This window comes from Trichosurus vulpecula, chromosome 8 (genome assembly GCF_011100635.1).
Source record: "Trichosurus vulpecula isolate mTriVul1 chromosome 8, mTriVul1.pri, whole genome shotgun sequence".
NCBI lineage: Eukaryota > Metazoa > Chordata > Mammalia > Diprotodontia > Phalangeridae > Trichosurus > Trichosurus vulpecula.
Genome location: NC_050580.1, coordinates 87699614 through 87726768, shown reverse-complemented (window position 1 = coordinate 87726768; position 27155 = coordinate 87699614). Strand labels below are relative to the sequence as shown.

General features: G+C 37.2%; 1 protein-coding gene across 1 annotated transcript in view; it reads left to right on the top strand.

Moving 5' to 3' along the window:
• The window catches only part of GPR26 (G protein-coupled receptor 26), a 37804-nt gene extending 34694 nt beyond the window's left edge, over positions 1 to 3110 (top strand). The window contains exon 3 of the mRNA XM_036735803.1: positions 1320 to 3110. Coding sequence (XP_036591698.1) covers positions 1320 to 1551 — 232 coding nt within the window. The 3' untranslated portion in view covers positions 1552 to 3110. The remainder of the gene's footprint in view (positions 1 to 1319) is intronic.
• Positions 3111 to 27155: the final 24045 nt, after the last annotated feature.

The following is a 27155-nucleotide window of genomic DNA, read 5'->3' as shown; positions in this document are numbered from 1 at the left end:
GGAAATTGATGCCCAGAAAGCGGATATAATAACAACAATAGCCAACATTTCTATAACACTTAATACATGCCAGGTGCTGTGCTGATGCTTCACAATTGATCCTCATGATGGCCTGTGGAGGTAGGTGCTGCTATTGTCCTCACTTCACAGTGGAGGAAACTGAGGCAAACAGGGTAAGTGACTTGCTGAGAGTCACACAACTGGTAAGTGTCTTAGAATGGATTTGAATTCAGGTATTCCTAACTCCAGGCCTGGCATTAAAAAGTACACACACACATGTGTATATAGCATGTATGTGCACATATGTGTATATAGCATGTGTATGTGTGTACACCCATGTGCATATGTGTGCATATGCATGTGGTGATTATATATTTATAATGAATAATAATCCATTGCACCTCCTACTTGCCACATGACTTGTCTGAGGTGATACAGTTAGTAGATGGAACCAGGACTAGAATCTAGATTTCCTTTCTTTGACCCATCTTTAAGAAAAAAAAAAGGAAAAACAGCATCAGAGAGCAACTTGGATAAATCCACATAGGTCATAGGAAAACCAGGATCAGGGTCCAGATTTAGGGCCCTAACATTCCACTTTTTTTAACAGACAAATCTGAGGTTGAGAGAGGTCACACTATTCATGCAACCCTCAAGGCTGCCCAGCCAGTTAGCATGGAAGGAGAAACTAGAATCTATATCTGTAGATTCCCTGTGAAGAGGGTCCCTTCTGTGGTGTTCACTCAGTAAGAATTCTCTCCCCAGTGTTCAAAGCCACACTCTGGAAGCAAAGAACTAGAAATAAAGTTGGTTCCCGTCAGTTGGAGAATGACTAAGAGGAAAACAAACTGCTATTTGAATGTGCTAAAACTTTAAAATTGACCAGCAACAAAGGACAGATGGAGGAAATTCAGAGAAACATGGGAAGATCTGTATGAACTGATATGGATTCAAAATAACCCTGTTTACATTATGTAGTGGCACAATTTAAAAATATTTCTAAAAGGAAGCCTAGGTCAAAGTAATTGGAAAGTTAATAATGATCTTGAAAAATAGATAATGGGACGCACCTCCCTCATCATCACAGTTCCCTAAGTAGGATAGAATGCTGATCGTTGGACACACCATCAGACCAGGTCACTACTGGGCTGGGTGGCTTGCTTTGACTGCTTCTCTTATCACAAGGGAGGACTCAATCTGGGGAGTGTGGGGGAAAGGAAAAGAAGGAGGAATTTCTAGAAATAACCATGATGTGAAAGCAAAACAATTAAGTAAATAATACTTATTTTAAAAATAATTATTCCCTTCATTTTTTTCAGGCTGGTAGAATTATCCTACATTGGCCCCATAAGTTATCACTGGGGCATCTTGTCCAAGTGTTTGGCTTACAGCAAAGCAGCATCAGACCCCTTCGTGTACTCTTTACTAAGGCATCAGTACAAGAAGTGCTGGAAGGACATACTGAACAGGATTCTCAAAAGAGGTTCCATCAATTCTTCAGGCCTCACAGGGGACTCACACAGTCAGAACATTTTGCAAATCACAGAATGAAGGAAGATGCTCCAGTCGTCAGAGTAGAAAGTGGAAGCATGGATGGGGGCCGGAAGGGAAGACCTCCTAGATATTGAACAAAAACCTATCATCAGCTCACCACCATGCAAAGTACCACATCCATCAACCTGTGGCTTGTCTGCATTCTTGAGTGGATTGTCGTCTCAGTGCTGCTTGTGGAAGCTATGGCAAAGAGTGACACTGGAAAGGCTTTCTGGCCTTCTTCCTGAGGGTATGATTTAGCTTCCAGACCCCCTGGAAGCAGCAGAGCAGTTGGACCAAAGTGTAAAGTCCCCCCAGGTGGTCCCAGAGTACAGGCACTGAAAGAAGGTGGTCGTTTATCTTCATGACTGGGCTTTATCTCCTCAGTTCATTCACTAGCCAGTGGGGATCGTGCTCAGTGTTGTACTCTTAAAAATAATAATCCTAGTTGATTCTCAATAGGACAGATCAGACATGCAGTAATGCTATTAAAGGAATAACAGCTTGATTCAAAGAGCATCATGGATTTAGGTCTACAGTATTTATTTGTAGCTGCTATGATCATCATAAATGATGCTTGATACTTAGGTTCCATCTACACTCATACAAACTGGTTTGGGAAAATTTTTGAATTGTATCATATGATTAGTCGTGAACCTTGTTTTTTAAATAATCAGCTGCCAGACTAAGTTTTATTTCATTCCTGATTCCCTCATTCCCTAAGTGTATACAGTCATTCTGGACTGGTTTGGGTAGACAGCACCTTAGTGTAACAGTAACTCAAGTTGATAGTTGACATCTTAATTTAGTCCCATTTGAATGGACTGATTCTAAAGCTGTTTTCTTCTGACTTCCTAGCAGTAGCCAATTTGACTCTGATTTAAGTTGAGTCAAACTGGGGGACAATTACTGATATTTCCTCCATTTACAATGATTCTGAGTTTTCAGGAAATATGTCAACCTCCTCCTACCCAGTGACACATCTCATTTTGAACTTTAAAAGAGGCTGATGGGAGAGAACTTGTGTCACTTTTTTCATCTTAACTCTAAACAATTGTCTCCACCTTTGAAAACAAGGATTATAAGATAGAGTGAGCTGTTTGCCAGCTCCTTTTGCTAAAGGCTACATGAAATTAAGCACAGTCCAAGCAAAAGGCCACAATTGAAACTCTCCAGGGGAGAAAAAAAACTTCTATCCTTGTCCCCAGCTTTTCAGTCTCCAGTAGTCCTGTCTTCACAAAAAAAACAGAAATCAATGAATTAGTGAATTTGATTAGTGAGGCCAAATTCATCACAAATATTTTTCAATGACACTTAAGGACGACATAGAATAATTGTCATTTACAATCTTTTATATTGGGCTTTGTAGATAGCATCATAATATTAGACCCCAGGTAGCAATGAACTTAAATTTAATTTCTTGAGCCATGGAATAAGATATGAAACTTATAATGACACCCCTCCTGAGAAGAACTGACATCCATAATTTAATGGATTTCATTTAAAATGAATTGTGGATGTGTCTGTGTGATGTAGCTAAAAACAAACAAAAAAATTGACCCAAATACTTGAATTTTAAAATAAAGTAAAATTATAAAAAACCATCATGTTAACATAGCACTTCACAGTTTCCAAAGTGTTTTCCTCATAACAACTGTTAAGTATTTGTATCCCCATTTAAAAAAACGGCAAAAGTTGAGTCTCACAGAGATTAAGTGACCTGCTTATGATCAGATAGATTAGTTATTCGAGTAAACTGAGTAAACTTAGAACTGGGATTAAAATCCAGGTCTCTTGATACCAAGTCTAAGACTCTTTCTACTACACTGTGTTGGACTGGGTACTCATGTAAACAGTCTTTAAAGCCTAAAGAGAATAAGAAAGGAGGATGATGGTGGTTATGATTAAATATAGAGAGGAGAACATATACACACCTATGTGTGTTACGTGTATTTTGTACATACATATATACACATATGTATATAAATGTTTGTATATACTATGTATATGTATGCATGTACAGAGAGAGACAAGGAGAGAAGCTGTATAATAGAGGGCAGAAGCTTAGACTGAGGAAGGTTCAGGAGTCTTCTCTTACCCATGTTAATTCTATGTTCGTGCTCAAGCCACTTAAATTCTCAATGTCCCTGGCAACTCTCTTAAGAGCAGTTACTGATCTGCTTTAGTATGAATTTCACTATTGGGAGTTCCCTATACCAATTAGTCAAATATCTTATCCAACATAAATATGTATTTCTCCATACACATATGCATATAAGTCCTTATGCATACATGTAGTGTGTAAACTTTGACCCCCAATCTCAATATTCCTAGTTGAATTATCTACCTCATTTCAGCAAAATTAATTTATTAAATTTAATACCATAGGCAAGAAGAAACAACCTAGCTAGTATTACCATCCAAAGATTTGCTGGGTAAATTGTACCATATCATGAATTGTGTAGTCCTTAAACTGGTTAGATACTGAGAGGTGGTGAATTGAGACGAAAAGATTTTAAATAAGAAAAGGAAAAGCAACCAAATTTGGAAACCTGTATCTCATCCTCTGTAGTTAATCTTATTTGATCAGGTTTCATTTAAGCCCATGTGATTTGTTAGTTATGTTGCAACCTCAATAGTTTATAGGATTTTCCTTGATGTCGATGAGATCTGGGTATACTAAAATTCATCTTATTACCTCCCACACTGGGTAAGTTAGTGGTGCATTTTACTCCTATTTTTAAAATGCGCAGCTGATTTCCCAAAGGCTTCTCACTGAGAATTTTGGCTGTGTTTTACAATTAGAAATGGAGTGGAACAAAAAAAGATCGTTTGAGTCATCTCATAACCAATAGTTTATCCTCTCCAGTCTTCGTTGGAGCTGGGTATCACCATAAGCAATAAAGTTCTCTCCTTGTTTCCATAACAATTTGTTTTTCTTTAATGGTACCTTTCCTTCAGAAGGAAGATGGGAAGGGCATAGTTAATTCAATTTCCTTTATCAGCTCATTTAAAAAATTGTGCAGAAGTTTTTGCATGTTTTTTTGAAATATATTATAGAAATGAATGAATTGAACCTCTTCTCCTATTGGAAACAACCCATGTATGTGATAAAATCCATCACCTGTGATTGTGATTATGATATTTTTATTAGGTATTGCTGGACATCCCTTGGATAAATTCAAGTGAGTACAGTAGGGAAAGGATGTTTTTCAATGTTCTCTCAGGCCCTACCCCTAACTTTTAAGTGGTGCCAAATATTATCTCACAAATAGAGGCAGCATGCCTTAGGTAGCATTTAAAAAATAGATATTGGCACAGTTTCATTTCTCTCCAGAGTTCTTGAATGCTGCATAATCTAACCTTGTCTAAGAATCTATTATGGTAATTGTCTTTTGGTGGGTTGAAATGGAACACTCCATTAAAATAGTAAAAATGCACTTTTAAAGAGACCATTCAGTTTAATAGTAGAATGTGTTCATCCTAAAAGATCAAAAATGATTTGCCAACTAATGAAGCCTCTTATTGTGGATTTCCCAAGTCATGATAGTTCAATGTTCAGTAAGGGTTTGGTAGGTAAATTGGTTGTAAGAAATACAGAGATGTGATTGCGTTGTATAACAAAATTAAGTAACACTTTCAGCAAACCGTATCTAGTCCACCTGCGTCCGGCCCAGAACAAAATTTACCTAGGTGTTTTGGCCTTGAAAACAGGACTGAAAACTGGTATAAATTCGAACAATCAAGAATTTGCTGGACCCATTCTACAGATTGTATCACTGAATCCTTACCACTGAATTGTTTCCTCGAGCCTTTAGGTACCTTTATCCATCTCCTTAGTCCCAGAATAGAATGGCCCGGGGACCAGAATAAAATATAGCTTATGAGATATGATTTCTGGGATACCATAAAGAGATTCTTCTTCTATTACCCCCAATTTTTAATCACTGATTCATGCCTGGTGATAAAGGGGCAGGGGGTAACGCCAGTATGCTGCCTTCCTGCCAGCCCTCTACTCAAAATGATGATCTAGAGACAAGGCCCTAGTTATTTTCACCAACCTCCCCCACAAAAAAACAACCTCCACTGTCACTCTTCTCTACCTGCTGTCTTGACAATCCCAAAATACCCCATTTCATTAACTATTGCATAGATTTTTGAGAATATCCCCCAAAACACTGGTTTGATGATGGTATAACTGATTTAATCACATCATTTAGAATAGCCAATATCTATCTGAATTTACTCAGTCCATGGATGCATGTAGAAAATAAAGTTCATTACTGCTCATAACTTCTCTGGAATGAAATCCATCATATATATTCCAGAGAATTGCAATTACCTAATTCCCCAAAGGTTCCGATTTTCAGTTCCCCAGAACACCTATTTTAGTTGGAGGACAGCTCAAAAACATGAAGAGGTAGATGAGGCATGTGGTCTGTAAGGGGCAAGGCTAGGGAAACAAAAATGGTACCCTGTGTAACTGCTAAGAATATGAAACACCAACATTCCCGAGGTCAGAGTATTAGAACATGGCCAAGTTTCTATCTCTTCCTCTCTCTCCATATATATTAGATGCATGTTGGAGGGGAGGAGGCATGGATGGACCTTAGGCACAGAAAGAGAAACAATAAATTGAGAAGCATTTGGTCAGTAGTACATAGACTGCCAATATACCTGCTTCTAAAGACTAACATCTATATTTTTTTCTGCAAGGGAAAATGAACCTTATCTTCATTGCACACTGATTTTACTTAGAGGACCACTACAAGCACACCTAGGTATCCTTCCTAGAACAAAGGAAAATTCATATGACAAGAACTTTTTCTTTCTTGCTTTTCAAAAATTGGTATCATCATCCCACCTAAGTAAACCTATAAGACCTTCCATCTTTCCATCATTGGCCAATTAGTCATGCTCTCATTATAGTGTGTCATGTAAATATGTATTTAAGATTTAAAGCTTGAATATTATGGATCTAACCTTATTGGTGTTACAGTTGTATCACATATAACCATATTTAAAGCCCCTTTTTTTATAATGTTTATAATATTGATTCACTAGACCATATTTGCACCTTCAGGAATATATGTATGGAATTGCTGACCCATGGCCTTTCTGTATACTCTATCACGCATGCTCAGTAATTGTGTGTGGTCAGTGAATTATTTCTGCTTCTTGGTTGAAGACAAATTATCGTACAGTTTCAAAGTCCAGTCCATGTGCTTTTGACTATTAGTATGCACAATTGCGTCAGAAAACATATAGCCCTCTGAATTGAGAGAGTCCAAAAACATTTTTTTAAGGTACTGAGCCTTCATGGAGCCACCAAACAAATCTGGGGGTAGATCTGGAAGTAAGTCATGATATTAATTAACAGAACCCTAGGTAATTGATCCGAACTGGTCATCAACTTCATGGCTAGATCAGAGTGGTTATTTGGTGATCCACTAATTAACTTGTGCCCAACCAACTGAAAGTGGTCTAGTGTGGGATACTAAATAGATCCTATTTCAGAGTGCTTTGTATCTTGATTATTTAACACTAGACCTATTTTTTTAATTATTAATTGCAACTGAACCCCCCCTCTTCATATTTGAAATCTGCAAAGTTTCCTCTCAAATGAGCCTCTCCAAAACTTGAAAATCCTGTTTGGTAACCACTGTGTAAATACAACCCTATCCAGAGTATAGCATATAGCCTTACTGGAGTCCTGCGTCTTGCCAAAGCATTTCCCAGGAGAGGATTTACAAATTTCAGTATCACGGATTGCCTTGGAAGATTGGGAACAAAAATATAAAAGGTGCCTTGCTTTACTCTTATTTCTGGGTGGGACTTTTTTGCCCATAAATATCAGAATAAGACATTGTTTTAATTTTGTTAGAGACTTTGAAGAGAAGAAATTCAAACCTCTGTTTTCCTAGTGGGCTTTTCTTTATTCTAACAGTTATTGCTACAAGAGTCTAGATTTCAATAGAGAGCTGGCAAATATTATAATTGCTAAATATCTCATTCAATTCTTGAAGGTAAAGTTAGGAAGCTTATTTTTTCCCATATAATTGCAGAATTTCTATCAGTAGGGACTTTTAGTTCTTCCAGTGACAAATGGAGCATCTATCTCATTGGTTGAATGTTATCCTTAGCCTTCTGATGCTTGCAAGCAATGGACCAAAAGAGCACACCCAACTTCTTCCTATTCTTTGAATTTTCACAGGGTTTGAGGGAAATTCATTTTTAAAAATATTGACATGTTGTTTGCATTGAGCCTGGAGAAATGGCTACAGTGAGCAGGTAATTAAAAAAGAACACTCTTAAAATACAGTCAAGGTACCCTTGTTATTTTATTGTTGCACATGTAAATCTGTTCTACACCTGGAGGTTGTTTTTATAGAAGATTTGGTGACACAAATTAGGAAGTGAAATGTATATTTGATTCACAGAGACAGAATATCTGGAATTCATTGATTCTTCTAAAGTATTGAAAACCTGAAATTGTCTGAGTTGTAGGAGTGTAGAAAACCATCTTAAAGTACCAAGTTCTTCCATTATAATAAATTGTGTACAAACAATTATAAAAAACCTGGAAAACTGGCATAAAAGAAAGTATGACTCCAGTCCAAGTTGAATATTACATAATGTTTGCTAGTGTTGTTTTAACTTTATTTCCTCCTAATTCATGTTGTTTTTTCTCTAAAAACAGAGATCTATTGAAGACAAAATTGATTTTGAAAATCCTCCTTCCATTGAAATAAATAGATCTGATATAACATTTTTTCTAGGTAAAAGTCTCACGGAGATTTTTAAATCCAAGGACTATACTGCCTGCTGTGTTTACAAAGGTTCGTGTTTTGTGATGACATATCAAATGTTGTAATAAATTTTTTATCAATGGTGAATATAGGAAAAAAGTATATATTGTGATTTTTGTCAAACAAAGCTTTCTGTTATAAAAATGTGATACCACTATGTAAGGACCTGGTGTAAACATTTTTAGATAAAAGTTGGCATTCAAATACATCAGTCTCTTGTGACTTAATGTTTAAAGTTTCAGGGGTATACTTGGAGCTAAAATGGCAAACAGTTTGTGCTTAGTAGCTTCCCGTCTCCCTCTGAGAACTCTCTCACCCCTTTGCCCCATCTCAGATACCAAGTGCATAGAGAACACAGGCTGTCTGGGCTATCTGCCCTGATCCGAGGCAGCTGTATCTAAGTCTGCCCAACACATTAGTGTCTCGTGCTCCCCGACAAAACTAATTTCTTGCATTATCCATTTCTCAAGCACCTTGCTAGGGGACCAGGAGACTAGCTCGTCTGATTCAGGGATTTGATTATAATGATGATGATAATACTAGTAACAGCTAGCATTTATCCAGTGCTTTAAGGCTTACTAAGGATTTTATGAATACCATCTGATTGAATTCTCACAATAATTCTGGGAGGTAGATCTTTTTATCATTCCCATTTTACAGATGAGGAAACTGAGGCTGAGGAAAGTTAGACCAATTGCCAAGAGCCACCCAGCTAGTAAGTGTCTGAGGCTGGATTTGAACCCAGGTCTTCCTGACTCCCATGTCCAGAGCTCCATTCACCCCTCCACCTAGATGCAGTTTGGTGATGATGTGATGTCTCTTGCTCTCTGTACCATATCAAGTCCAAACTCTTTAGCCTGACCTTGAAGGCCCTCTGCAGTCTGCTGCCACCTTTATAGCAAGTACTTCTCCCCCTTGCCTCCTCTTTGCTCCAATTAAACTGAATTAATCGCCTTTCTCTTAAGCTGCTCATTGGCTTTATTTATACTGTGGTCTGTGTAGGAGATGCCGTCCCCCTTCCTCTTCTTCTTGTGTCTTACTTTTCTTTCAAGGCCTAGCTCAAATGCCACCTCTTCCAGGAAGCACCTGACCCCACCTTCATTTGATCTTACTGCACTTTGCTTTGCCATATGTATTTATCACCAATTAATCACCAAGTTGTTTTTTCTAACTGCCTATTGTGTGAGATGTGCTGCATTAGCTCCTGTGGATACAAAACAACATCCTATCAGGAGAGACACACACATATGTAGAGATGTGCCAGATCCATACAGTTATACAAGGTGAAGGGGTGGGAGGGAAGCATTAGCAACTAGGGGAAATCTGGAAAAGTCTCCCATATGAGGTAGCGTTTGAGCTGAGTCTTGAAGACAAATAGAGATTCCAAGAGGGAGCATTAAACAGAGAATGCATTTCAGGCACGGGGGGCAGATGCAGGCAAGGAGGTGGTGGATGAGGACCAGGAAGTCCCATCTAGCAGACCGGTAGAATGTAATAAGTCTGGAAAGATAACCTGGGCCAGGTTTCTGAAGAACTTTGCCAAACAAAGGAACTGATATTTGATCCTAGAGGAGATGAGATGATATGTAAATTTGTAAATAACTTACTATTCTACTACCCTCTACTAGACTATGAGCCTCTGAAGATTAGAGACAACGTCTTACTCATTTTTGTGTCTTCCTTGGGATATCCACATAGTTGCCTAATAATGACATGATTATGGTTCAATATTCACCAGGTATTCGTTGTCAGATATAGCTAGATGGTGCATTAGATAAGAGTGCTGGGCCTCAGACACCAGTTAACTCTGTGACCTTGGACTAGTCATTCTATCTCAGTCTCCTTCTCGTAAAATGCAGATCATAATAGCGCCAGCCTCTCAGGGTTGTTATAAGGATCAAATGAGATAATATTCTTCCCTTTCCCCTAACTCTAACTTCTGCAAAGGAAGGATTGAACATGGGCATTTCAGATGTGCACAAAGATATATGTAGGAGACATTTGAGGGCCATTTCGGTGCCCTTAAAAATCACAAAGCTCCTTTACATACCGTGTCTGCAATGACAGGCTCCCAACACTTGCTTTGTTTTTGAGTGGATTAGCACAGAAGCCTCTGCCCTGACACAGGGTTTCAGTCACAAATTCTCCATCTAATGCAACCAGACAAGCATGGCCTTTATCTGCTCATCGCCCGAAGCATGACACTTGGTTATCCCTTTTACAGGAGGCCTGGCTGTGACTGACAGAATTGGACACAAACACACCCAGGCCCACTTGATGAGATGCTTCAGGAACAGGAGTTTATTATTTTTTTCTTAGGCTTACATCGGTTCTCATGCAGAAATGTCACGCAAGTACAAACCCAAAGCTATCATTGGAGAAACCCCTTCTCTTGACTAACCAACCTTCCCTGGGGGTGCCCCTAAGAGTGCAGGAGAGACGAGGTGGGAAAGTTAACACTGAAGAAATGTGGCTTGTCATCTTATTAAGAAAATCTTCTTTTTAAATGCTGAGGCTGATGTGTAATTATAATGATCAAGCTTGGCCCCAAAGGTGACACACAAAAATGCACATGCCTCCCTTCTTTGAAAAGTGGGGGACTATGGATATAGAACATTTTATACACTGTTTAGATTAATATTGATGAATTGATTAAAAGAAAACTTTAGATAAAAGCATTTATCAAGTGCTTCCTGTGTGTCTGGCATTGTACTAAGGACTGGGGATGCAAATATAAACAGGAAAAATTGTCCCTGCCACCATGGAGCTCCCAGCTCTACTGAGGAGGGAAGGAGGGAGGGAATGGACATTACCAGGCAGGCATTATGCTAAGTGATTTATTGTAACAGCAATGTTACTTGCAGCTGCTGTGGAGGTATAAGGCCAATAACACCAGCACACAGGAGGGCTGCTAGCATAAGTCCTTTGATCTGCTTTTCTAAGGAAAGCAACTTTAAGGGATTTACAATCTCACTTTAATTAAACATACATATATCACTTAGTTCAGGGGAAAAAGTCTGCACCCTGAACTTCAGAGAAAACACAAACAGAAATTACAAGCAGAAATTATATAAACAGAGCAAACAACACAAATCAGCAGACAGGGCTTCTGTCTGTCCATAGCAATACATACATAGTTACCAGAGAGAAAAGCACCAACATCTGGGTTTTCAAAGCTGGGGGTGGGATGCTTGTTAATGGCTACCCAAAGTCACTTCTGGCCAAATCACACCAACACTGTTCCAATGAGTAAACCCCCAAGGAAAATGCTAACTTCGCAGTATATATATACACTTTTTCAGGGTCAGAGGGTGTCACAACCATGTGACTCAAACTCATGTGACTTAGGCTTTCTTGTGACTTAAGCAGGTTATCAGAGACTTGATTCAATCAAAGGCACTTGATTGCCTTAGTGCTGAGAGGCACTTCAAAAGAAAAAACAGCAAAAAGTCCCACTTTGCTTGCCATTACATTTACAAATGTTTTCTCATTCAATCCTCACAACAACCTTGTGTGATGGGTGCTACTATGATCCCTGTTTTACTATTGAGGAAAACTGAGGCAGATGGAGATTAAGTGACTTGCCCAAGGTCACACAGCTGTGGTGTTTGAAGTCGGATCTGAACTCATGTCCTGACTCCAGGCCCAGTACTCTACCTACTGTACCTCTTTGCTTTTGGGGGAAAGGTAACACAAATAAAAGGGAGGGGAAGCTGCATAATGTGGAGATGGCCAGTAAGCATCATGGAAGCTTGGCTTTGGGCAAGATAAGGTAAAGATTCACCTATTAGAGCCTAGCATCTTAGGACTGGAGTCCAAGATTCAATGTATGTATATATTGGGAGGGTTTGGGGAGGGGGTGAAAGAAAGTCACATAGAGACCTGATTCTGGGTCTTTGTTACAAGGTATGGATTCCTGGGTAAGGGAAAGAGAAGGGCCTTGTTCAGAAATGAAAGTGATGTAAAACAAAAATTAACATATATTAAATTTTTTAAAAAAATATTCGTGCTTTTGTGACTTAATACTAGGCAGGCTGCTGTATACAATATGCCACAAATTAAGCAGAAAGACCCTAGATCTTGAGTTAGATCAGCTCAATTCTGGTCCCAGGTCTGTGACTAACTAGCCATTTGACCAAAAAATTTAATTAAATTGAACATACATCTTCCAAGTAACTCCTAGGTGACAGGTGTAGCACTGGAAATACTATGATGAAAAGGAAATAGTCCTTGCCCTCAAATAACTTACATCCTACTGGAAACTCCAACTCTCTGGCTGTCTTTCGATTCTCGTCCTGCAAGGAAGGTGTTCTTGTCATCACCATTTTACATATAAGGAAGCTGAGGCAGACAGAGGTGAAGTAATTTACCTAGGTTGACATAGCTACTAAGTTTTTGAGATGGGATTTGAACTCAGGTCTTCCTGAATCCAAGTCCAGTGCTCTTTGTACTCTGCCATCAGGGTACCTAATGCAAACAGATAAGTCTACTTAAGCTCCCTTAAGGAAGAGAGAGGGCACTAACAAATAAGAGGATTAGGCAAAGCTTCAAGGAGGAGATAACAAACGAGCACAGAATTTAGAACTGGAAGAGATCCCAGAGGTTTAGTTCAATGTCCTCATTTTCCAGATGAGGAAATTCAGGTGCTATGACTTTAAAGTCCTGTCTAAAGGCATACCAGGTAAGAAGATGCAGGGCAGAGATTCCAATTCATTTCCTCCTACTGCAATTCCAGGACTCAACTCACTACACTAACGTGCTTTTCACTAATCAGAGACAGAATTTTCATGTCCAGTATATGTTGATTTGGTAGATGAAAGACCCAGATGTCATTCTTTCCAAAATCAGTTTGGACAGTACTAGGGTATTAATGGCTGAGCAATCTTCCAGATGAATGGGTAGCCAAACCATCTGGATGATTCAGACCCAAAATTCTTTTTTCTATCAGTCAAGTTTTTGGCTTGAATGCTCAAGGTAATTGTCTCATTGCCCAACTTCCCATTACCTGGGCACACTGGACTCCATGCAAAGGTGGGCTTTTATAACCTGACACCCTCATGTAGTAAGTAAGCCTGAAGGTCTCTCTGCTGGGGAGGGAAGGATGTGGCTCATCTCACATTCACTGAAGGGGGATATCTGCCAATCATCTATCTTTAAGGCTTACCACAGAAGATGGTTCTGAGGTTTAATCCAGATTGAAGGGGAGAAAAGCAATTTGATTTTAATCACTAAGAGCTGCTGTTACCTAGAGTCTAGCCAAAATAATCCTTTGCCTAGAAATCTCAGATAGAGAGAAGAATGAAGTAGCATGTATGGGAGTGTGTCTTGAGTTTGAAGAATCTCTGTGTAACTCAACATAAAAAAAATAAAGACTAGAGATATTGGGGAATCCATTAGATCATGTAATGTTCAGTCAGTGCTTTGGGGGGGATTTTAGATCAGGGACCATTACTTAACTGGATAACTGGAGGACATCCAGAGAAGAGCAACAAGAATGGTGAAGTGACTTGAATCTTTTAACTTAAGGCTAAGTTCAAGGAACAAGGAATATTTAATATGGAGAAGAGAATATTTAATATGGAGAGCAGCCTTCAAGTATCTGAAGGGCCATCATGTGTAAGAGGGACTATGCGCATTCTGTTTAGCCTCAGAAGGAAGAACAAGAAACCATGGGTAGAAATTACAAAGAGTCAAATTAGTTCTTAAAATAGAAAATAAAATTGTCATAGTAGTTAGAACTATTCCAAAGTGGAATGTGATGCCTTAGGTTCTCCCTTATTGGAGGTCTTTCAGCAGAGGCTGGATGACCCCTTGGATAGCTTGTAGAAGGGATTCTTAATTAGGTATGATTTGGACTAGATGGCAGTTGAAGCCCTTCCAGCTCTAAGTTCTGAAAGGCCAAGATAATTATATTGCTGTAAGTCAGCCTTAGACATAGATATTCCTTACAAAGGTACGAGTCTAAGAAAATTTCCAGTTATTAGATATTTACCTACATGCTTCTAAGTAAGACAAGGTCTCAGACAAGATCTGTCCCAACCTTCATCACTGCCTATCCACCAGAGTTATTTGATTCCACAAGTAAAAGTTCTGCCAAGCTGATGTCTCAGCATTATTTGTAGAAACACACAAGTAGTATTCATCAGTGAAATCATGTATAAGACAGTACTGTCTCAGGTCGGGAACCAAATGCCCTTACCACAGTCAAGGAGTACTCACTCTCATAGAGGAAGGAGATAGAGTACAAAAGTCCAAAAGAACAAAAGGATGGGGACTGCCTGACTCTGAGACTACATACAATGAGGCATCTGTCCAGGTAAAGGGCCAGTGAAGTAGAGAACAGGGGCAGCAGCTACCGTAGCTGGCAAAGAGGAATCCCTGATGGCTCCCGTGTATCTGCTGCCAGGGAGAGGGCACCCAGCCAAGAAGCTACCTACCAACTGCTATTATCCAACCACCATTACTGTGTACTTCTTGGGTGAGCGAGCTGTTACCACCTAAGTTACTCTCTCTCTCTCTCCAATATATTTTTGTGTGTGTGTATACAAGTATACATACACACACATATACATAGTATATTTGCATACATTTATGTACCATATACATGTATACACATGTGTGCATGTATTCATGCATTTTCATGTGTTTATAGAAACAGATGTGCATGCAATATATATGTAAACATTATATTGCTGATATGTGTACATATATATGCACAATATCATGTATTATAATCAAGGTTATCTTATTTTAATGTGCATGTTTATGTATATACACATGAATGACATACATGGATAGGTATAAATATGTAATATACACATGTAAACATACACTATATATATATCTTTGTGTGTATACACACCTCTCTCTCTCTATCTATATACACAGTATGTGTGCGGTTCTTTTATTCATGTTTTTGTTTTTGTGTCATAGTCATTTCTACCCCCTCCAGACTGAACCCTCCCTTTTGACAAGGGAAAGCAATCAAGCAAAAATATCCAGTTTTGACATCTTGACTAATGATGCATATACACCATATTCTATTCTATCAGCCACATCTCTCTGCTCTGTCATCTCCTTCTTGATCTGGACCTTCCCTGACTTGTCCATCCCTTGGAGGCCACCTTCCTTTTATGGATCTTCCATTTACATTGTTGTCATCCTTGCCATCATAGCATCAGTTCATGCGAATTTTCCCATGGCTTTTCTGAATTCTCATGTTTGTTATTTCTTACCATACAATGTTCATAGGACAGCCCGATGGAGCAGTAGATAAAGCACCAGGGATGGAGTCAGGAAGATCTGAGTTCATATCTGGCTTCAGACACTTTCTAGCTGTGTAACTCTGGGCAAGTCACTTCACCTTTTTCTGCCTCAGTTTCCATGTCTGTAAAATGGGGGTAATCATAGCATCTATTTCCTAGGGTTTTTGAAAGGATCAAATGAGATAACAATTGTAAAGCTCTTAGTTCAGTGCCTTGCTGCTAGAATGTGCTATATAAACATTAGCTAGCTTTTATAGATATCAATCATGCCCCATAAAGTCTCTCTCTCCCTTCTCCCGATCATTCCTAAGGCATCATCCTAAGGCTGTGCAGCATTTAGTACCCAGCACATGTCTGCTTGCCTTGCCCAAGCTCTACTGGCATATGAAGTGGTGGCAATAGGCATCTGGATAGATAAAAGCATCTTTTCAACCTTTTCTCTGTTCTATATTGTGAATTCTTATAGGTAAGCAGGCTTAAGGCCTTTGCATCAAAAGTCCCCCAAAGTGACATGATCCAGAGTCTCTCCAAAGAGACATACATGGATAGGTATGAATATGTAATATATGCATGTACACATACACAATGTGTATGTCTATCTATCTATCTATCTATCTATCTATCTATCTATCTATCTATCTATCTATCTATCTATCTGTCTTTGTGTGTATACACCTCTCTCCCTCTCCCTCTCTCAATACAGTCTTAATACAGTTTTCAGCTACTAGAGCCTAAAACTAGACTAAGACTTTTGGGATGCCCTGCATTATTAAACCTCACTAGAAGGAGCAATGAAAATGAAGAATTCAGAGAAACACGGAATGATTTGTATGAACTGAATCAGAGAGAAGAAAGCAATATACATATGACTACAAAAATGTAAATGAAGGCAGAACAATTCAAGGACAGTGACCAGTGGAGACTAGCAGATGTCAGCCTACTGTCTTTGTGGTGGTATAGATGAGGAGAACTACAGGTACAGAATGTTATATACTTTGTTATATTTAAAATACAATGGAGAAATTGTGAAGAAGGTGTTTGGGGAAAAGGTATAAAAACAATGTATCAATTGAAATAGAGTATATATCACAAGTAAAATGTTATAAATTATATATAACATGCATATACACGTATACAGGTGTAAGTGTATTGTATATCCAATGTGCATGTGTGTAAATGGTATATATGTATGTGTATGTGTATGTGTTTCATGTATATGAATAAAGAGATGCCATACTTGGGAGTAAAACACAAGTTACGGAAGATGAGGAGTATAAACCATTAGCTAAGGAGGTGAGCGAAGATGCACTTTGGTGCTGAAACCCTCATGTGCCAGCCATGTAACTGTTGGTACCACATCCAGATAAATGATCGGTCCTTACCTTTTCAACCTAATGGTTTCTTTACTTGTAGTAAGTAGAGACTTTACCTCCCCAGATTCTATCAATGGATCCTTCACATTCTGTTCCAGCACCTTACAAAGAGATAGAAAAGTAGCACAGGAGTACATATGGAATGAGTAGAAAGCCTTGGACCTGGAATCCAAAGACTCTGGAATCCAGTCCCAGCTCTGATGCATATTCCGTGGGTGACCACTGGCAAAACTCACTCCATTTCTGCAGACTCAATTTCCTTGTCTGTAAAATAAGGAAACTTTCATCACCCCATTCACAGTGTTATTGTAAGGAGAGAGCTTTGTGAAGTGTGCCTTGCTTCAGAAATGTGAACAATTTTCAAAGCCTCTTAGACTTACCATTTGGCATTATGCCCTCTGCCTTTATACAGAGTTATTTTGAGAATTTTCCATTTATATAGTGTTACTGCATGCCCTGGAAAAATGTGGTTAAAAATATTGCCTGTCATGTTAACTCACTACTTGCTGTCCCGTCTATATAGATAAATTCATCTTTTAGGTTGGTCTCAGAAAAAAACATCTCACTCTTATAAAAATGAATTTCTCCTGTCATAAAATAAATCCTATGTGACACAAGTTTTTTTGTTTGTTTGTTTCTTCTATCGGAGAGCTCATAGACAAATTTAGTGCCCTATAATAGTAATGACTTCCCTTAGGTGCCTGTTAACATCTACTCCTGATCCTTTCAGATAGTCTCTGTCCTGTTTTGCTCTTAAATACTATATTTTATACTTAAGATGTTCCTCTTAAGGGCAGTGTACCAATCTTTTTTAAAAAATCATTATTTATTTATTTAATATTATTAGTTTTCAGCACTTTTACAAGAGTTTGAATTACAAATTTTCTCCCCATTTATACCCTCCCCCACTCCAAGATGGCATATATTCAGATTGCCCTGTTCCCCAGTCAGCCTTTCCTTCTGTCACCCCACTCCCCCCATCCCCTTTTCCCTTACTTTCTTGTAGGGCAAGATAGATTTCTATGCCTCATTTCCTAGTTGCATGCAAAAACTTTTTGTTTTGAACATCTGCTTTTAAAACTTTGAGTTCCAAAATCTCTCCCCTTTTCCAACCCTATCCACTCTCCCTAAGAAGGCAAGCAATTCAACGTAGGCCACATCATTACGCAAAACCCTTCCACAATACTCATGTTGTGAAAGACTAACTATATTTTGCTCCTTCCTAAGCTATCCCCCTTTATTCAATTTTCTCCCTTGACCCTGTCCCTTTTTGAAAATGTTTGCTTTTGATTACCTTCTCCCCCATCTGCCCTCCCTTCTATCATCCCCCCTTTTTTATCTCCTTCCTCCTTCTTTCCTGTGGGGTAAGATACCCAATTGAATGTGTATGTTATTCCCTTCTCAGGTCAAATCTGATGAGAGCAAGATTCACTCATTCCCCCTCACCTGCCCCCTCTTTTCTTCTAACAGCACTGCTTTTTTTGCCACTTTTATGTGAGATAATTTACCCCATTCTATCTCTCCCTTTCTACCTCTCTCAATATATTCCTCTCTCACATCTTAATTTAATTTAATTTTTTAGATATCATCCCTTCATATTCAACTGACCTTGTGCCCTCTGTCTACTTATATGTTTATTCCCTTCAACTACCCTAATACTGAGAAAAGTCTCATGAATTACACACATCATCTTTCCATGTAGGAAAGTAAACAAAACAGTTCAACTTTAGTAAGTCCCTTATGAATTCTCTTTCTTGTTTACCTTTTCATGCTTCTCTTGATTCTTGTGTTTGAAAGTCACATTCTCTATTCAGCTCTGGTCTTTTCACTGAGAAAGCTTGAAAGTCCTCTATTTTGTTGAAAATACATATTTTGCCTTGGAGCATGATACTCAGTTTTGCTGGGTAGGTGATTCTTGGTTTTAATCCTAGCTCCTTTGATCTCTGGAATATCATATTCCAAACCCTTTAATCTCTTAATGTAGAAGCTGCTAGATCTTGTGTTATCCTGATTGTGTTTCCACAATACTCAAATCATTTCTTTCTGGATGCTTGCAGTATTTTCTCCTTGATCTGGGAGCTCTGGAATTTGGCGACAATATTCCTAGGAGTTTCTTTTTGGGATCTTTTTCAGGTGGTGATCAGTGGATTCTTTCAATTTCTATTTTGCCCTCTGGCTCTAGAATATCAGGACAATTTTCCTTGATAATTTCTTGAAAGATGACATCTAGGCTCTTTTTCTGATCATGGCTTTCAGGTAGTCGAATAATTTTAAAATTATCTCTCCCAGATCTATTTTCCAGGTCAGTGATTTTTCCAATGAGATATTTCACATTGTCTTCAATTTTTTTCATTCCTTTGCTTTTGTTTTGTAATATCATGGTTTCTTATAAAGTCACTAGCTTCCACTTGTTCCAAACTAGTTTTTAAAGTAGTATTTTCTTCAGTGGTCTTTTGGACCTCCTTTTCCATTTGGTTAATTCTGCCTTTCAAGGCATTCTTCTCCTCATTGGCTGTTTGGAGCTCTTTTGCCATTTGAGTTAGTCTATTCTTTAAGGTGTTATTTTCTTCAGTATTTTTTTGGGTCTCCTTTAGCAAGTCATTGACTTGTTTTTCATGGTCTTCTCGTGTCACTCTCATTTTTCGTCCCAATTTTTTCTCTACTTTTCTAACTTGCTTTTCCAAATCCTTTTTGGGTTCTTCCATGGCCTGAGACCAGTTCATGTTTTTCTTGGAGGTTTTTGACGTAGGTTCTTTGACTTTGTTGACTTCTTCTGGCTGTATGTTTTGGTCTTCTTTGTCACCAAAGAAAGATTCCAAAGTCTGAGTCTGAATCTGAGTTCGTTTTCACTTCCAGGCCATGTTACCAGACAACTACTTAACCCTTGAGTTTTTTGTTGGGGTATGACTGCTTATAGAGTAGACAGTACTTTGTCCCAAGATTGAGGGGCTGTGCTGTTGTTTTCAGAGCTATTTCTACACAGCAAGCACTGCCACACCAGTGCTCCTCCTCCCCCAAGAACTGCCAACCCAGAACGGACTCAGATGTAAGCAGGCTCTGCACTCCTGCTCTGATCCACCACTTAATTCCCCCCACCAGGTGGGCCTGTGGCTGGAAGCAACTGCAACTGTAGTTCTGTAGCTGTATCTCCTCAGCTCCTCATGGGTATTGCCCGAACTGGGCACTCTTTTCCCTTTGTCTCCTGCAGTTTTCTGTGTTGTCTGTGGGTTGAGAAATTTGGTAACTGCCACAGCTCACTGATTCAGGGCACTAGGGCCTGTTCCACCTGACTCCCAGTCTGGATGGTCTAGGTGCAGCCCATGCTGGGCTCTGCTCCACCCTGCTCCCAGCTCCATGCATGATAGACCCTTCCCAGCGACCATCCAGGCTGTCCTGGTCTGGAGCCCTGCTTCCCTCTGCTATTCCGTGGGTTCTGCAGTTCTAGAATTTGTTCAGAGCCATTTTTTATCGGTGTTTTGAGGGTCCTCGGGGAGAGCCCTAGGCAAGTCTCTGCTTTCCAGCCACCATCTTGGTTCCCAGTGTACCAATCTTAACTAAATAAAGATTGGATGGTGGAGAGAGGTAATAAGGATTAGGAGAAAGACATATGATTTCCTTTAAACCAGTGAATCATTCTTAAAGGCACAGTTCACCCTGACTGGCAAAAAGGCCTCTCTTAGAACACGAGTTTTCTGGCTGTTTATTCTTAAGCCATTTATGTCATAGTCAACTTGTGTTGGCAGAGATGCCAACAACAGACAGCAATAAGGGAAAGAAATCCAATTCAATTATCTCATAATAAACAAGTGTTTCTTCATGTTCTGCTAATAGAAAAGAGGAAAGCCTCCCAAGAAAATGAGATTACAGTGCTATACACAGTGCTCTCCAGGAAAAAAAAAAGCAGTTTTGACATGGGAGCCTGGCATTGTGAAAGATACAACAGGGAAAATATTGAAGCTCACTCACTGTCTTTGTTTCTGTCTCTATCTCTGTCCCTCTGTCTTTGTCCTTGTCTCTGTCTCTCTGTCTCTCACGCTCTTTTCTTTTTCTCTGTCTTTATCTTTGTTTTTCTTTCTTTGTCTCTCTGTCTCTGTCCAAAGATGGGGTTTTTTAGAAACCATTCACAGAATATGTTTTATGGTTTTAAAATCTTGCCTTTTCTTCTTGACTTAGCACTGTTTTGAACAGTTGCCTGAAACACTCATGATATGTTACTGTTGATATAAAATTTGCAGCTAACAAGTATGCAAAACATTTTTATGGATGAATGAAGGAAAAATATTTAAGTGCTAAGCCCTGGGATACAAATACAAAATAGAGGCAGTCTCTGTCTTTGAAGAGCTTGGATCTTAATGGGTCAGAGAACACATATAAGGGAGTGGTGGCCAAGGAAGTGAGCTTTGGTCTAGGGAATCACAATCACAGATGGTGAATAGAACAGTAAGTGTAGTTTTGATTGATTGTAGTTTTCAGAGCAATAAGTACCCAGGTGTGTACAGGGATGAAAATAGCCGGGGTGCAGAAGAGGGCACATATCTGTGATTGATTTAGAGCTGGGTGACTTAGCTTTTCCCACGCATGCCATCTAGTTTCCTTAGGTTACATCTGCTGTCCCATCCCCATCTTCCATAATGATCAACTTGACAAAGAGGGCAACAGTGCAAGTAGCACTCCCTGTAATCCAAGTTGTTCATTTTATCTCCTGTGGCCCTTATGATCCCCCTTTTTTGGTCATGTACTCTTTCCTAATCTATAGATCCAAAAGGTAATTTCTTCCTTGATCCTCTAATTTGTTTATGAAGTCTTCTTCTATATCTAGGTGGAGTGTCCATTGGGAGCTTATCTTGGTATATGGTATAAGATGATTGTGTATCCCTAATTTCTGCAAAACAGCTTTTTAGTTTTTTCCAGGAGTATTTTTGTCAAATAGTGAGTCCTTACTCCAGTAGTTGGGGCATTTGGATTCATTTGCTTTGGTAAGTTGTGTACATAATTTCTTCCACTTATCAACATCTTTATTTTTAAACCAGTATCAAATCATTTTGATGTTTACTGCTTTGGCGTATAGTTCAACATCTGATCATATTACAAACCATTCCTTTTCACTTTTTGCCCCCATTATTTCTCTTGAGTTTTTTGCTCTTTTGTTCATTCAGATGAATTTTATTAATATTCTAACTAGTTCTATGGTGCTGAATACATAACTTAATTTAGGTGTTATTTTAATTTTAATTATTTTGGTTTGGACTAACACTGAACAATTGATATTTTTCCAGTTGTTTAGATCTACCTTTGTTATTATAAATGGCACTTCATGATTGCATTCATATAGCTCCTGTATGTATCTCAGTAGGTGAATACCTAAGTATTTTTAATTTTAAAAGGATTTCTCTTTCATTTTATTCCTACTGTGTTTCATTGGTAATATGCACATGTGCTGATGATTCACAATGGTTTATTTTTTTTGTCTGCAACTTTGCTGTAGGTATATTTAATATTTTTTAGTTAACTCTAGGGTTCTCTAAGTATATCATATCATCTGCAAATAGTAAGAGTTTGGTTTCTACTTTATTTATGTTTATTTCCTAGTTTCTTTTTCTTGTCATATTAGTATAGGTAGCATTTGAAAAACAATAGCAAACAATAGTGGTAGTGGTGAACTTATATTACTTTAGCTTTTATTGAAAGAACTTTATTTTATCCACCATTACACATAATGCAAGCTTTTGGTTTTGAAATATATGCTACTCACCATGTTAATGAAAGATCCATTTATAATTATGCATTTTAGTGTTTTAATGAAATAAGTGTTGTGTTTCTCAAAAGTTTATTTCCCTATGTGTTAATTTAATTATAAGAATTTTGTGGTTCCTTTTATTAAAAGGGTCAGTTAGGTTAATAGGTTTCTAATATTGAACCAATCCCACAATTTTTGTATGAATCCAAACTGGTCATAGTGTATTTTTTTTGTATTTTTATTAGATTTTTAATTTTTAGTTTGTAACACTCAGTTCCACACATTTTTGAATTCCAAATTTTCTTCCCCTACACCCAAGATAGTATGGAATCTGATATATGTTCTACATATACTTTCACATTAAACTTATTTACACAATAGTCAAGTTGTAAAGAAGAGTTTTGACCAATGGAATGAATCACGAGAAAGAAGAAACAAAACCAAAAAAGAAGAGAAAAAAAGGAGAGCAAATATTTTGCCTCAATCTACATTCAGACTCCATTGTTCTTTCTCTGGATGTAGATAGCTCTTTCCATCATGAGTACTTTGGAGCTGTCTTTGAACCTTGTATTGCTGAGAAGAGCCAAGTCTATCAAAGTTAGTCATCACAGAAGCAATATGACTGTGCCTGTGTACAATGTTCTCCTGGTTCAACTCCCCTCACTCAGCATCAGATCATGTAGGTTTTTCCAGGTTTTCCAGCCTTGCATTCCTGGAATAAATCCTAACTGGTTATAGTGTATTATTCTCATGATAAGCTGCTACAATCTTTTTGCTAATATTTTATTTAAAATTTTTGCATCAATATTCATTAGGGAAATTGGTCTATGATTTTCTTTCTCTCTTTTGACTCTTCCTGGTTTAGGTATTAGTACCATATTCGCGTCATAAAAGGAATTTGGTAGGACTCCTTCATCTATTTTCCCAAATATAGGAATTAATTTTTCTTTAAATGTTTGTTAGAATTCACATGTAAAACCATCTGGCCATGGAGGTTTTTTTCCTAGGGCGTTCATTGGTGGCTTGCTCAATCTCTTTTCCAGAGATGGGGTTATTTAGGTATTTTATTTCCTCTTCTGTTAACCTGGGCAATTTATATTTTTGTAAATATTCATGCATTTCCCTCAGGTTGTCACATTTACATAGTGTATTTTTCATATGGTTCTGTGCTTTCTTTACTAATATTTTATTAATTTTTTGTTGAAATGTCCAATTCATAAACTGTATAGAGTCAAAAATAAAGAGAAACTATAGACTAATTTCCAACTTTATATGGCTTATGAATCAAAACCACATTTATATCATAGAAGGAACTTGGTAGGATTCCTTTTCCCGTTTTTAAGTTTATATAATATTGTAATTAATTAACTTTTGACTGATAGAACTTGCTTGTAAATCCATCTAGTACTAGGGCTTTTTCTCTGGCACTTCATTTATAGCTTGTTTTTTATGAGATGTTATTTAAATTTTTGGTTTCTTCTTCTGTTAATTGAGGAATGTTGTATTTTTTAAATATTCATCAATTTCACTTAAGTTGATGGTTTAATTTGCCTGCAATTGTGCAAAATAGTTTCTAATAATATTCTTTTTTCATTTGTTATGAAGCCTTCTTTTTCATTTTCTTGTTATTAATATGGTTTTCCTCTTTCTTTAAAAATTAGCTAATGGCTTATCAATTTTTTATATCAGCTTCTACTTTTATTTTTAAATCAATAGATTTTTATTTTATATTTTATTAATCTTGTTTTTAATTTTCATGATTTTTAATTCGATATTTAATTGTGATAGTTAATTTCTTACTATTCTCGTGTGTTTTCTAGTTGCATGTCCAATCCATTGATTTATTCCTTCTCTCTTCTTGATGAAAGTGCTCAAAAACCTAAAATTTACCCTAAAGACTGCTTTGGCTGTCTACCCCAGTTTTTTATATGGTATCTCATTGTTGTTATAATTTTTAATGAATTTAGCTATTTTTTTCTTTAGGATTAATTTATTTAGTCTCCAGTTGATTTTTAATAATCTTTTCAATGACTTTTTATTGTATTGTGATCAGTAAATGATATATTTAATGTTGCTTTTCTTCATTTATTTGTGAGGTTTTTATGTCCTAATACATAGTCAATTATTTTTTATAAAAGTGTCATCCACAACTGAGAATATGTATGTTCCTTTTCATTACCATCTAGTATTTGTTAGAGATCCATCATACATAGATTTTCTAAAATGCTCTTCATGTCCTTAAATTATTTCTTGTTTATTTCTTAGTCAGATTTGTCCAATTCTGAAAGGAATTCATTGAGCTACTCCACTATTATAGTTTTAACATCTATTTCTCCTCGTAGCAAATTTAGCTTTTCCTCTAAATATTTAGAGATATGTGTGTGTGCATACGTACATGTGCACGTGTACATATGTACATTAAGTACTGAAAATAATTCATGGTCTATTGAACCTTTTAGAAATATACATGTACATATTTAATATATACATATAATGCATATATATATATATATATATATATATATATATTCCCCTCTTTTTCTCTTTTAATTAAATGTTTTTACTGATGCCTTATCTGAGATCACAGCTGGTACTCCTGATTTATTTTAGTTCAGTAAAAGTATAATATGCTCCAGCCCTATATTTTAATTCTCTGTGAGTTTTTATGTCTTAAGCACATTTTTGGTAAATAGCATAAAATTGAATTCTGTGTTCTAATGCATACTTCTATTCTCTTCCATTTTATAAAAGAATTCATCTCATTCACATTCTCAGTTACGATCGTTAATTTTGTATTTCTATTCATTCTATTCTCTTATTTTTCCCCTTTCGTCATTTCCCACTTTCTTTTTACAAAGAAGAGGGTTGTGGAACAAGAGTGTGCTTAGTACAAGTTCTCTATATTTGATGTTATCAACTTCCATCTCCCTGACCATCTTCCTCTCACAAAAACCGCAGTAACAGATTTTCACTCTTCCTTTTTTCTTCTTTTAAATTCATCTTCGTAATTCCTCCCACATGTTTAATTTTTTTTTTGCATATTACTAACACTTACCTAAATCTACCCTCCCATTTATTCTCCCATCTTTCTTCTCCCTGTTCTTTACGTTTTCCCTGTTGATTTGAATTCATTTCTACATGCAATTCTATGTTTGTATTCTACCTTCCTTTGAAAGTTTTAATGACTTTTTGGACTCAGTTTTTTCAGCTGTAAATAGAAGAAATAGGAGTACCTACTTTTAAGGGCTGTTGTGAGGATAGCATAAGAGAATATATTTAAATCATTCTGTGTGCCTTAAAATGCTATATAAGGTTACTACTAGTTCTAGTACTACTACTATTTACTACTGGTACTACTGCCATCACCACCACCAGTCTTAATGTCTCAATGTACACTTTTGTAAATCTATATTGGGCTGTAACAGATTTTAAAGTACCCTCATTAAAATGTGCAGAGACACATGGACACAGACATACACACATGATTAAGCAAACATAGAACTCATTACTTTAAAGCAACTAAAGAAAGAATAACATCTTTACAGGATAAAGGAGGACAAAGAATGATAGACATTCTTAGAATAAATGATAAACAGGTAAGAAGTCTATTTCAATACACTTGAAATAAGCAGACACCACTAAATAGTATAAAGACTGAAAATAGTTAAATGCCAATAGATTTGCTGAATATAAGTGGAAGTGGCTTACCTTCATGTAGAGTCTATGAAACAACTAAGATTCAAAAGTAGAATCAAAAGGCCCTCCATGGGCAACTTTCCAATGAACTCAGCCAACAATATGTCAACAAAGAAATATCAAATGGCTTTCATGGATTTGTTTGTGAACATGGAAGGAATTATGATGGTAATTCAGGACCAGTTAATTAACATCATAAACTCTGGAAGGGTTATATTTAAAGATCCTTGATTTAGCAATCACATAGATTATGCACTGAGATTTAGACATTATAGCACATAAATCCAGGATATAAAAATTAGGTATTTAATGAATACTAAGCAATTCATGACCTGGTGGCTAGAATCATTTATATGAAATTTATTCTCTTTCATGGATTGACAAATGAGAAATGTTATTTCTACAAATGCAGCTCTGAAAATATCTCCAATAACTCAATCAATAAACTATATTGGAACAAGACCATTATGACAGTATGAACTATTGTCCACAATTGCTTAGACAAAACAATAATTTATAAAAATAGAAGAACAAATTCCTTAAAAGATGTACTCATTCCAAATAAACCATCAACTCTAACCTATACAGAATGAAAATATTTAAAAAGGATTGAAATTGAAATCAAAATTATATGAGAGGAGGCAGAGTCAAGATGGTGGAGAGAAGCCAGGATGTTGCCTGAGCTCTCCCCAGTTTCCCTTGGAAACAACATTAAATCAAGCTTCTAAATGGATTCTGGAGT